Raw genomic sequence first — 13,881 nt, forward strand, 5'->3', positions numbered from 1 at the left:
AGTTCATAGGTTTATCATAACAATCATTTCAATATATTAATAGACCATAAGATTTCCGTTTATATATATATGTACACTCGCAAGTGTATAAAAGTATTCTATAAGTTGTAGGCACCCGGTAACAAGCCTTAACGTTCATGTTTTACCCTCTGAAGTACACCAGATCAGGTGTGTTTAAAATAACCTCGAAGTACTAAAGCATCCCATGGTCAGGATGGGGTTTGTCAGGCCCAATAGATCTATCTTTAGGATTCGCGCCTACCGTACATAGACAAGTAGTTTAATGTTACCAAGCTAAGGGTATATTTCTGGTTTAAACCCACGTAGAATTGGTTTTAGTACTTGTGCCTATTTCGTAAAACATTTATAAAAACAGCGCATGTATTCTCAGTCCCAAAAATATATATAAAAGGGAGCAAATGAAACTCACCATACTGTATTTCGTAGTAAAAATACATATAACGTCATTTAACAAGTGCAAGGTTGGCCTCGGATTCACGAACCTATATTAATTATATATATTTATATGTTGGTCAATATTTGTCTAACAATTTTTGGTCAAGTCATAGTGTACCACAATCCTAATGCTCGAGACTAATATGCAAAAGTCAACAAAAGTCAACTTGACCCAAAATGACTTCTAAAATTTATACGTGTTTATTATATAACTTAACTATAGTCGTTTTATATATTTAAATATATTTATTAGATTTTATAATAATAAAAGTCATTTATTAATAAAAATTTATATTAACGTTTATATATGATAAAATATACTTTTATATATCTTAAGTAGGAGTAAAATTTATAAAGTTCACTTAATATCGTAAAACTATAGTGGTAAGTATTATTAATGTAATTATATTACGCGTGGTGAAAAATATCTTTGTATCCCCTATTTATTTGATAAAATAATATTGATCATAATAATAATAAGTAAAAGTTGTATTATTTTGTAATAATAATTATTATTATTCTATAAAAAAATAACAATATTTATATTTACTAAAAATGGTATTATGATAAAATGATAATACTAACATAATAGTAATAATGATATTTTATAATAACAATGATATTTCTATTAAAATAATAACGACGATAGTAATAATAATCATTTTAACAATAATACTAAAATTCAGTTGACTATAACTTCTAATTCGTTCATCGAAACCATTCGATATCTAAATGAAAAGTTCTTAATTTTTCGCTAGCTTTCCAATGACATGCATATCATATACCCTATCTCAGTAGCATATGTATCTAATTCAGGATTCAACAAACCTATCTAAGGACAATATCGAATGTACAAGCATGCATAATCCTATATACTCGAGCACTAGTCAGGGATACACTATTGATATATAAAAGTTAAGTTATGAGTGCTCACGTATCAATATTGAGATTCAATATTGCAGGAAAGTACGTAGACGCAACGAAGATGATAAACACTAGATTGACCTCACGAGCATACCCATGAACCATACCCATCACCTCCATAGCTATAACCCATAATTTCCTTAGCTTCGACTCATTTAAAAAAACTATTTTGAAATCACACGGACATCACTCCGTCGTAATATTTTATGTATACTAATAATATCTCGAAATAATACAGAGCAAATATATATATATATATATATATATATATATATATATATATATATATATATATATATATATATATATATATATATATATATAAATCGATTGAGAGAGTTTAGAGAAATATATTTTCAAGTTTCTATGAAATAATGAAACTTATTGAATTCTATTTATAATAGATTTTTGAATTATTAAAGTGAATTATTAAAGTATGAATTATTAAAGTGAATTATTAAAGTATGAATTATTAAAGTGAATTATTAAAGTATGAATTATTAAAGTAAATTATTAAAGTATGAATTATTAAAGTGAATTATTAAAGTATGAATTATTAAAGTGAATTATTAAAGTTAAAGTAAAGTAAAAGTAAAGTAAATGTAAAGTTAAAGTATAGTAAAAGTATAAAAACTATGTATGTATAATACGCGTATAAATATATATAATATTAATTTAAATCGTTATATATATTTAATGAAATAAAATATAAATATCGTTATATTTATTATACTGGTTAAGTAATGAGTTATCAAAAATGATTCTAGATATTTATAAAAGTTATATACGTTTTAATAATAAAGTTCTTTTTAAACTGAAAACATTTTTGTACGTTTGAAAATAGATTAATAGAATATTATGGAAACCAATTCTCCACTAGCTTTTGTCTAACTTTCGTAAATGACACTTTTTATTTTTATTTATAAATAGCTTTACAAATTATTCCGAATATCGTTAAGAGGAATAGATTTTCTCAAATCATAGTGGACCTCTCAACAGAGAATTGTAATCATAATTCAATGTTTCTGATAATTCAATCATTTAATATATTTTTTTTTAATTTCGTCGATAATCATATTGAAACAAATACATTCATATAAAGCATTATACGTTTAAATACTTTGTTGACATTTTCAATTTATAACATATATACATATACATACATATTCATATATGTTCATTTAATGGTTCGTGAATCATTGGAATTTGGTCGAGGTTTAAATGAATGTATAAACATAGTTTAACATCCTTGAGATTTAACTTAACAAACATTGCTTATCGTGTCAGAATAATATAAAGATAAAGTTTAAATTTTGTCGGAAATTTCCGGGTCGTCACAGTACCTACCCGTTAAAGAAATTTCGTCCCCGAAATTTGATAGAGGTCGTTATGGCTAACAATGAGAATGTTATTATGACGTAACGATTATGAAGTTTTATCATGTCTAAGAAGTATGGATAAAATAATTCGATTACTCGAAGCATTTGAGGGAAGTTATCGTAAATGAAGGAAATAAGATTATAGTGATTCGTCATATCTTTTGACGTCATCACAATTGATCTCCGAATTTAAAGAAAATCTTTGTAATCTATGTTGGATTTGATGCTTCGGTGATTAAGGAGATTATGATTCTCTTCGAATTAATACGATAATCCATCTTGATTTCTCTGTTGGGTATTTCACTATAAATCCACCTCCTTCGTTTCCTTACAACTCACACCTTCTATTCTTTCTCCCTCAACTTATATTTTAAAGTATTTGTCAATATGCTTCATCCAGTACTGATTCTCGATATACTCCTCACTTTCATATCTGTCATTCTTCTTTTTCATCTGCCTCCGGAAGAATCTATTTACTTCTACTATACTCTCGGTTTTATAGTGTTTTTAGTTCTTCCGTGTCTTTATATTGCTATATGCATCGATATATACGGTTTATAATTTTTGGGTGGTTGTTGGGTTTTATATCTTCCCTTATATTTCAAAGCCCCTGCTTTTGTCTTCTATAATCATTGACATCCATAGTTAATGCTCCCTTCTATTTGCTGCGATTTATACTCCAATTTCTATTTTGGAGTTTTGTCCTTTCGTTTCTTCTTCTTGCGATTAAGCAACGTTTGTAATGGTCCAGTATTCGCAGATATGAATTTCAGAATGAACATAGTTAATGTTCTAAGAAGGAAATGGTAATGGCACGATCTTAATTTGTTAATTTACCAGAATACCCTGAAAAGACCGAAACATCAAGAAAATATCTTCTTGATATTTTTAGAGATTAAATAGAATACAAGAGTCGTGTAACATGGAACATGATGACGGCATGGTCTGTGAATTGTCATGTCCCATTAGAAACTCAACATGACTTACTGTAATATAATCACGTTGATCAAGTGTCATTATATTATACTAACTCATGCTTCAGTTCCCAACACTACTTCAAAACATTCATAATTTAAACTCGAAAGTTTATAGAATATAGAAACTAATAGTTTCTTATATGATGTAACACTGATAGCGCAAAGAGATAAATGACTTCAGATAAGATTAGTTGTGAAAATATCTTCAGAAATATTGCGGATATTTATAATGAAAGATATGATAATATCTTAGAATTTCTAATATTAATGGATGATGATGAAGATTTGTCTGTAAAGGTTTAGAATAAAGAGTAAGGTATTCGTTAATGACTTTAGCAGGCACTGAATTATTTGTATTCTTTGAAGGCAGATTTAGTCTTTGTGATTTGTCCACAGCCTCCTTCATAGTCCGTTCAATCCGTTTTTCAATTCCAAACCTTCTCTTTTTCTCAGCTTTACCACCTTACTATTCTTTGTCATCAAACTTTTTACTGTTAAGATCGTTTACAGTTTTTGATGCTTCGTCAGCATTTCAAGAACTAGTTTGCAGTTCAAAATATTTTTCAGAACTTCACATTCAAAGTATGTAAGTCCAGGAGATAGACATTTTACGTACACATATAACTGTTGGCGTAGACATGCTGCGAGATTTCAAAATACCGGTTACTGTTTTCCGATGATTCGTATGACAATTCTCATTACAAGATGCGAATGAGTAAATGATGTGATTTCAATAAATATAATGATTTTTTGAAAAGTCAAAGATAATTGAAGTTGTTGGTAAGTTTATTGCTAAGGTGGTGAGATATGAAAGGTCCCCAGTAACGATGACGAAAGGGCAACGTATCTATCGAGGTTATAATAAGACTAGTCCGACTGAAAAGTCGAAGTTGACTTGCTGGAGCTGTGACAAAACTGTCTACTTTGAAAAGGAATTGAAAAGTCATTTTAGCTAATAAATGCCAAAGGGTCTGACACGGATACGCGTCGAACTATGACTTTGGCTTCGAGAGCTTTTTAGGTACATAAATGTGGGTAATATGTGGTTGGATCATCATCTCGATTGTTCATTGATTGAAGTGTCTTCAAAAACTTCGGAGAGTGTGAACACAGTTTGTAATCGTTAATATACATATGATGTTCTAACACAGTTTTGAAGTCAAGGTATAGCTTTTAAAGATGTAGGAATCTAAGAGTGATGTCTTCTGTTAAATCATGACTTGGATTTTGATTTGTCAAAATCAGAATGCATAATCAAATTTGGGTGAGAATGGTTGTTTTGATTACTATACAAGAATGTATATTGTTGTGAGATTTTGGGAGTATAGTTGATGATTTGCTTAATCAGATTCGAAATATGTAACATATTAATTGTGAATTTATATGTCTCTCGGGTATTACCTACCCGTTAAAAAAAAATTTACAATTAATATTTTGTACAACAGAATTTTATTACAGTCTTTATGAAAATATATATGTGCATATTTTCTTCAGATGTAACATAGATTTAATGAGTTAATATTAAATTAAACACATTTGATTTATGGTTGAAACTAGAACTGAATAATCCCTAAAGACTTTAGAAATTACATAACTTTTACGGAGTATTTATTCAATAAAATTAAAATTATGAATTAATACTTCGTTATTTGTTGGTGTTTGTAACCCTTGCACCATATTCTCTAAAGCCACTACTCGAGCGCGAAGCGCGTTGACTTCTTCTATTACACCGGGGTGATTGTCAGTTCGGACGAGCGGATAAATAAAATTTAGAATTTGATGATGAGAGAGAAAATGGTGTTTCGGACCGGTTCGCCGGTAAGTGCTTCAGGTTCATCGCCAAGAGGGCAATATGGTGGATGGAAGGGATCACCTTCTTCTTGTCTCCAATTATTGAGGAGGCTACGAACCTATCCCCAATTAATCCAGAATAGATGATGGCTAATTGGTTGATCCATTCCGGTCACACTGCTTTCGGAGCTTGAGTGGGATTCCATATCGGAATTCGAGGGACTTGAACTAATGACGAATTCCATTTCGTTCGATTGAATAAAGGATTTTTCGATATGAAATGATTTTTTTGGCTATCGGGTGGTATTCTAATTACATAGAATATCTATATATATAGCGCAAAAGATTTCGTAGATTACGGAGGAATTTACGGGATATGTCAGGCAAAGTTTACAATAACAGATACGCTAAGATATGGATTAGCAGATACGCTAAGATATGAATTTTATCTATACACTATTCATGCAATCAATGCAGTAAGACGTGTTTAGACTAAGAATGATAAGCAGGCAATTTTAGACAAAAATGATAAGCAAAACTTTTGACATGCAGACACGGTCGAAGTCCAGGCTCACTAATGCATCCTAACGACTATCAATTAGACAAACTAATGCAGACCTGGTTCGCTAAGACCACCGCTCTGATACCAACTGAAAGGACCCGTTCATATGCATTATAAACGATTCACAATAGTTGATTACATCGCGAGGTATTTGACCTCTATATGATACATTTTACAAACATTGCATTCGTTTTTAAAAGACAAACTTTCTTTACAACGAAAGTTGATGGCATGCACACCATTTCATAATACATCCAACTATAATTGACATAATAATAATCTTGATGAACTCAATGACTCGAATGCAACGTCTTTCAAAATATGCCATGAATGACTCCAAGTAATATCCTTAAAATGAGCTAATGCACAGCGGAAGATTTCTTTAATACCTGAGAATAAACATACTTTAAAGTGTCAACCAAAAGGTTAGTGAGTTCATAGGTTTATCATAACAATCATTTCAATATATTAATAGACCATAAGATTTCCGTTTATAAATATATGTACACTCGCAAGTGTATAAAAGTATTCTATAAGTTGTAGGCACCCGGTAACAAGCCTTAACGTTCATATTTTACCCTCTGAAGTACACCAGATTAGGTGTGTTTAAAATAACCTCGAAGTACTAAAGCATCCCATAGTCAGGATGGGGTTTGTCAGGCCCAATAGATCTATCTTTAGGATTCGCGCCTACCGTACATAGACAAGTAGTTTAATGTTACCAAGCTAAGGGTATATTTCTGGTTTAAACCCACGTAGAATTGGTTTTAGTACTTGTGCCTATTTCGTAAAACATTTATAAAAACAGCGCATGTATTCTCAGTCCCAAAAATATATATAAAAGGGAGCAAATGAAACTCACCATACTGTATTTCGTAGTAAAAATACATATAACGTCATTTAACAAGTGCAAGGTTGGCCTCGGATTCACGAACCTATATTAATTATATATATTTATATGTTGGTCAATATTTGTCTAACAATTTTTGGTCAAGTCATAGTGTACCACAATCCTAATGCTCGAGACTAATATGCAAAAGTCAACAAAAGTCACCTTGACCCAAAATGACTTCTAAAATTTATACGTGTTTATTATATAACTTAACTATAGTCGTTTTATATATTTAAATATATTTATTAGATTTTATAATAATAAAAGTCATTTATTAATAAAAATTTATATTAACGTTTATATATGATAAAATATACTTTTATATATCTTAAGTAGGAGTAAAATTTATAAAGTTCACTTAATATCGTAAAACTATAGTGGTAAGTATTATTAATGTAATTATATTACGCGTGGTGAAAAATATCTTTGTATCCCCTATTTATTTGATAAAATAATATTGATCATAATAATAATAAGTAAAAGTTGTATTATTTTGTAATAATAATTATTATTATTCTATAAAAAAATAACAATATTTATATTTACTAAAAATGGTATTATGATAAAATGATAATACTAACATAATAGTAATAATGATATTTTATAATAACAATGATATTTCTATTAAAATAATAACGACGATAGTAATAATAATCATTTTAACAATAATACTAAAATTCAGTTGACTATAACTTCTAATCCGTTCATCGAAACCATTATATATCTAAATGAAAAGTTCTTAATTTTTCGCTAGCTTTCCAATGACATGCATATCATATACCCTATCTAAGTAGCATATGTATCTAATTCAGGATTCAACAAACCTATCTAAGGACAATATCGAATGTACAAGCATGCATAATCCTATATACTCGAGCACTAGTCAGGGATACACTATTGATATATAAAAGTTAAGTTATGAGTGCTCACGTATCAATATTGTGATTCAATATTGCAGGAAAGTACGTAGATGCAACGAAGATGATAAACACTAGATTGACCTCACGAGCATACCCATGAACCATACCCATCACCTCCATAGCTATAACCCATAATTTCCTTAGCTTCGACTCATTCAAAAAAACTATTTTGAAATCATACGGACATCACTCTGTCGTAATATTTTATGTATACTAATAATATCTTGAAATAATACAGAGCAAATATATATATATATATATATATATATATATATATATATATATATATATATATATATATATATATATATATATATATATATATATATATATATATATATATATATATATATATATGTAAATCGATTGAGAGAGTTTAGAGAAATATATTTTCAAGTTTCTATGAAATAATGAAACCTATTGAATTCTATTTATAATAGATTTTTGAATTATTAAAGTGAATTATTAAAGTATGAATTATTAAAGTGAATTATTAAAGTATGAATTATTAAAGTGAATTATTAAAGTATGAATTATTAAAGTGAATTATTAAAGTATGAATTATTAAAGTGAATTATTAAAGTATGAATTATTAAAGTAAAAGTAAAGTAAAAGTAAAGTAAAGGTAAAGTTAAAGTATAGTAAAAGTATAAAAACTATGTATGTATAATACGCGTATAAATATATATAATATTAATTTAAATCGTTATATATATTTAATGAAATAAAATATAAATATCGTTATATTTATTATACTGGTTAAGTAATGAGTTATCAAAAATGATTCTAGATATTTATAAAAGTTATATACGTTTTAATAATAAAGTTCTTTTTAAACTGAAAACGTTTTTGTACGTTTGAAAATAGATTAATAGAATATTATGGAAACCAATTCTCCACTAGCTTTTGTCTAACTTTCGTAAATGACACTTTTTATTTTTATTTATAAATAGCTTTACAAATTATTCCGAATATCGTTAAGAGGAATAGATTTTCTCAAATCATAGTGGACCTCTCAACAGAGAATTGTAATCATAATTCAATGTTTCTGATAATTCAATCATTTAATATATTTTTTTTAATTTCGTCGATAATCATATTGAAACAAATACGTTCATATAAAGCATTAAACGTTTAAATACTTTGTTGACATTTTCAATTTATAACATATATACATATACATACATATTCATATATGTTCATTTAATGGTTCGTGAATCATTGGAATTTGGTCGAGGTTTAAATGAATGTATAAACATAGTTTAACATCCTTGAGATTTAACTTAACAAACATTGCTTATCGTGTCAGAATAATATAAAGATAAAGTTTAAATTTAGTCGGAAATTTCCGGGTCGTCACATATTGCTTGGTAATTACGGATGAGTATTCTCATTTCTCTTGGGTTGTGATGCTAAAGCTTAATTTAGATACTTTCGAGCACATTAAAGTGTTGATTCTGAAAGTTGAAAGTTTGTATAAGTTGAAGGTTAGAATGATTCGTACTGACAATGGTACATTATTTAAGAATAATCAAATGCTGCTATTTTGTAATAAAAAGGGGATACAGCAACAGTTCAGTCATGTTTACACACCACAGTCAAATGGTGTAGCTGAAAGAAAGAATATGACGTTAATTAAGACTGCGAGGACTATGCTAGCTGATTCGTGTTTGCCCATTATTTTCGGGGGTGAGGCTGTGAGTACAGCGTGCTATGTGATGAACAGCGTTCTAGTGGTGAAACGACATGGTAAAACTTCTTATGAACTGTTACATAAGAGAAAGCCTAACATTAAGTATCTTGAACCCTTTGGTGCTCCTTGTACTATTCTGGTACGGGATACAGGAGGGAAATTCAATTCAAAGGCTATTTCTGGTATCTTCTTGGGTTATGGGAATCCAAAAAAGCGAGTGTACAATACTGAATCTAAGTGTGTTGAAGAACGTTTTGAGGTAGATATTCAGTGTAACGCTCTGGCTCATATTAGTAAAGGGTTCGCATGGCCGTTTGAATATGATAAACTTTTTGACTCATTTAACCTTCCACCGGATGTTACAGACAATGAGGTACTTACTCAGATGTTATATGATGTTCAGAATTCCACAGAGAATGTCATTTCAATTCCTAGCCAGACTCAGAACCAGATTCAAAGTAATCATCAGAGTCTAATTCCGAGTCCGCGATGAAGTACTCAAGGTGATCATTCTAATGCAGATCCTAATGTGGAAGTGGTTTATGAGACAGATGAGGATAGTGATTCAGAAGAAGATGAGGGAGCTAATCGGACACGATTGACAGAAGAGCATATGAATCCTCTTTATAATCAACCTCCAACTGTAACAAGGGCTGAACCACCAACTGAAGTAGGAAGAGTACGTAGGTCAAATCGTGTTATCATGCCTCCAAAACGTCTGGATGATTATTATATGGATACAAGGGGCATTCCTCATATTGGCATTCCTCATGCCAAGTCTAATAAAGCATCTACGTCTGAAGTTCCTTCTACATCTGATGTTCCTGAGTAAAGTGAGAGTCAATCGGCAGTAGAAGATGTTGAATCAGAGAGTGCAAATGTGGTAACAGCTTTCTATTCCTCGTTGAAGAAGACAGGGAGAGTATTTGTGCATGCTCACTCATGCTATGTGTGTTAAATTGAACCAAAAGATGCCTTTGAGGCGTTAAAGTATGATGAGTGGGTTAGTACAATGCAGGAGGAGCTGTTACAGTTTAAACATTTGAAGGTTTGGAGACTAGTCAATCCACCACATGGTTGTGAACCCTATGGTCTTCGATGGATGTTGAAGAATAAGAAAGATGAACAGGGTATTGTTATCAGAAATAAAGCTAGGTTGGTGGTAAAGGGATATCAACAAATCCATGAGATTGACTATGATGAGGTTTTTGCCCTTGTTGCTAGACTGGAAGCAATTAGAATTTTCTTGGCTTTTGCGTCCTTCATGGGATTTAAAGTTTATCAGATGGACGTTAAAAGTGCATTTTTGTATGGAGAGATGAACGAGAAGGTTTATGTTGAACAACACCTGGTTTCGAAGATCCTCATTTCCCATAAAAGGTTTATCGACTTGAAAAGGCACTTTATGGTCTTAACCAAGCTCCTTGAGCATGGTATGCCACGTTGTCCAACTATATGCTTGAGAACGGTTTCGGAGAGGTGTCATTGATCAGACACTTTTCATCAAGAAAAAGGGACAACATCTTATGTTAGTGCAGGTTTATGTTGATGATATTATATTCAGGTCAACGGATCAGGGATTGGTTGATGAGTTTGAGAAGGTCATGCAGCGGAAGTTCAAAATGAGTTCCATGGGAACTATAAAGTTTTTCTTAGGTTTGCAGGTAGCTCAGACGGATAAAGGCATCTTCTTACATCAGAACAAGTATGTTGCTGATATCCTGAAGCGTTTTCAAGTAGAAGCAGAAAGACCAGCTAAGACTCCGTTGTCAGTGAATCATGGGATCTCACCTGATTGTTAGGGTACTAAAGTGGATCATACTTTATACAGAGCGATCATAGGTTCTCTAATGTATCTGAAAGCTTCTCGACCAGACATTATGTTTGCGGTTTGCTTGTGTGCTCGTTATCAGGAAAATCCTAATGTTCATCATATGTTTCTGGTTAAGAAGATTTTGAGGTATTTGAAAGATACACCGAGTTTAGGTTTATAGTATCCGTGTGAGGATGGTTTTGATCTCACAGCGTATAGTAATTCTGACTTTGGCGGTTGCAAGAAAGATTTCAAGTCAACATCAGGAGGTTGTCAGTTTCTTGGTAGCAAGCTAGTTACTTGGCAGTGTAAGAAGCAGACAGCAGTGGCTCAGTCCATTTGTAAAGCAGAATATATTGCTGCGGCCAGCTATACATCACAGGTCATCTGAAACCAACAGCAACTACGTTACTACAGTTTGCATATTTCTAACACTCCTGTTTATGTTGATAATACTGCTGCTATATCTGTCACTAAAAATCCCATAAATCACTTAAAAACGAAACATATAGGGATTAAATACCATTTCATTAGAGACTGCTATGAGAAAAAGTTGATAGATGTAGTGCAGATAGACACTACAATCCAACGGGCAGATCTTTTCACTAAAGCTTTTGATAAACCACGCTTTGAATTTTTATTAAAAGAGATAGGTGTTAAATTACTGGCTGATGTGGTTCCTGAAACTGAGGCTCCTAACACAGAGGAACCTCCCAAAGAGACTGAGTTGTGAACGCCTTAGAACTGCCTGTATAGTATGTGTATTTTTGCATTGTAGTTAGTAGTTCATGTGCATGTTTAATTTTCGTTTGCATGATAGATAATAGTTTTTCTGATGGTACTGCATGCTAGTTTGTGTTTTTATTTTGTTTTTATGTTTTTGTACAGATAAAATCAAAAAGCCATTAAAATTATAAAAGCAGAAAATCAAATAAAAGGTTGAAAAATAGGAAAACCATACAAATTGAAAAATTCAGAAAATGAGTTGCTTATTCTATCTGTGGGGAAGTGATTGTAATACTAAACTAACATGTATAAAGAATGATTGATAGTGTATTGGTAGGCTTTATTGACATAATTCTAGATAGAGATGATCACAATAACAACACGTAAATATCATGATGAGGAAATCATGGAAAGGTTTACAACGGTTGAGGGTAGTCACCTACTTATCACTGAATATGTACTGAGAAATGATTGTTCAGAAACTCAACAGACGGTTGAGGTCTCCCCTACTATAATTTATACTCGGTAGCAAAGAATAATATTGTGAGTCCCCAAAGTGAGCATACTTTGTCTAGGACGCATACTTGTTTCTATTTACCTTTATTGCTTGGACAAAAAGTCAACAACATACATGTCGGGTATCCAAAGGGAGGTGTTCTCTCTAGAAGGGTTGAGAATTGCAATTTTGTATCACAGACAAAGAATGGTTTGAACAATGCAACGTCATCGGGTTATAGATTTCAACATTAGAAAATCGATTTTCTGTGCAGACTCTACAAAAGTCAAAGACAGTGGTGCATCATCATGAATGGTTGTATTTATTTCATTTGTTGTGTTTATGTTTTGTAATCTAGCATGGAGAAAATTGCAACATCATAAAATTCAAAAAAAAAAAAATTTGTGCTTACGTTTCTTTATTCAAGTTGTAAATAAATTGATGCACCATATTATGGAAAGAGGATCATGGATCAAGAATTGAACAAGTTTGAAGGATTCATACATTATTCTCATCTGAGACAACAGATATTTCAATCCGAAAATTGTTTGGGTGTTTTAGTTATCTACATCCGAGGAGGAGAAATGTATCAGATCATCATATATAGAGAACTTAAATCATTCTATGATATCAGATTGTATCTATTGGCCTGGATAGCAGGGGATATCTTCTGGAGGGTATCTTAGCGTTCCATCACTCAAATACATATATCACTACCATCCTTCCAACATCATGCATTATACGATTTCCATTTAAGTATGGGGTTTATAGCGACCGGTATGCGTCTTTTCAAAGTATGCAATAAATTTGAGATAAACAATGTTATCTGAAACAAAAAGTATAAGTTTAAGGTAGAAGCTCATGGCTGACAGGGTTGCTAGAAACATTGTGAGATGGTTCTGTTCAATCAAATTGAAAGTACATTGATGTGATAAGAGGACATCGTCAATATATTTGTGCTCAATTGTTCTACCTAAAATATCATGCGATCTCAAATGAGGACTGAATTTCTGATCAAATCTAACATTGAAAAATGTTAATGTAATTAATCTAACGTGATCATCAAAGTCTAGGTGAAAGTTGGTAAATGTTTATTGATATATTTGAAAGTTGTTCTGTTTATACTATGAAAATGAATGAATCATGTTGACATAGTTCAGTTCTGATCCCCGAAATCAAAAGATTAAATCAATTTGGTATGTCAACTCACAAAAATATGTGTTATGTTCTTTTGAGTGTGGTTTATGGAAAA

General features: G+C 31.1%; 1 protein-coding gene across 1 annotated transcript; it reads left to right on the plus strand.

The window, feature by feature from the left end:
* The first annotated feature begins 9,310 nt into the window (after positions 1–9,310).
* LOC139854493 (uncharacterized) lies at positions 9,311–12,316 on the plus strand. The gene is made up of 7 exons (XM_071843795.1): positions 9,311–10,052; positions 10,116–10,422; positions 10,819–11,073; positions 11,159–11,195; positions 11,295–11,391; positions 11,620–11,789; positions 12,296–12,316. The coding sequence occupies exons 1-7, from the start codon at positions 9,311–9,313 to the stop codon at positions 12,314–12,316; spliced, it is 1,629 nt and encodes a 542-aa protein (XP_071699896.1).
* Positions 12,317–13,881: the final 1,565 nt, after the last annotated feature.

This window comes from Rutidosis leptorrhynchoides, chromosome 6 (genome assembly GCF_046630445.1).
Source record: "Rutidosis leptorrhynchoides isolate AG116_Rl617_1_P2 chromosome 6, CSIRO_AGI_Rlap_v1, whole genome shotgun sequence".
NCBI classification, from domain to species: domain Eukaryota; kingdom Viridiplantae; phylum Streptophyta; class Magnoliopsida; order Asterales; family Asteraceae; genus Rutidosis; species Rutidosis leptorrhynchoides.

What these genes read in the sequence shown, in the direction of transcription:
- LOC139854493 (XM_071843795.1), top strand. Translation starts at nt 9,311, where the DNA reads ATGCTAAAGCTTAATTTAGATACTTTCGAGCACATTAAAGTGTTGATT. An exon ending in TCATGGGATCTCACCTGATT is followed by an intron (nt 11,392 to 11,619) that starts GTTAGGGTACTA and finishes TTGATCTCACAG; the next exon opens with CGTATAGTAATTCTGACTTT. An exon ending in CGGCCAGCTATACATCACAG is followed by an intron (nt 11,790 to 12,295) that starts GTCATCTGAAAC and finishes GTTTTTGTACAG; the next exon opens with ATAAAATCAAAAAGCCATTA.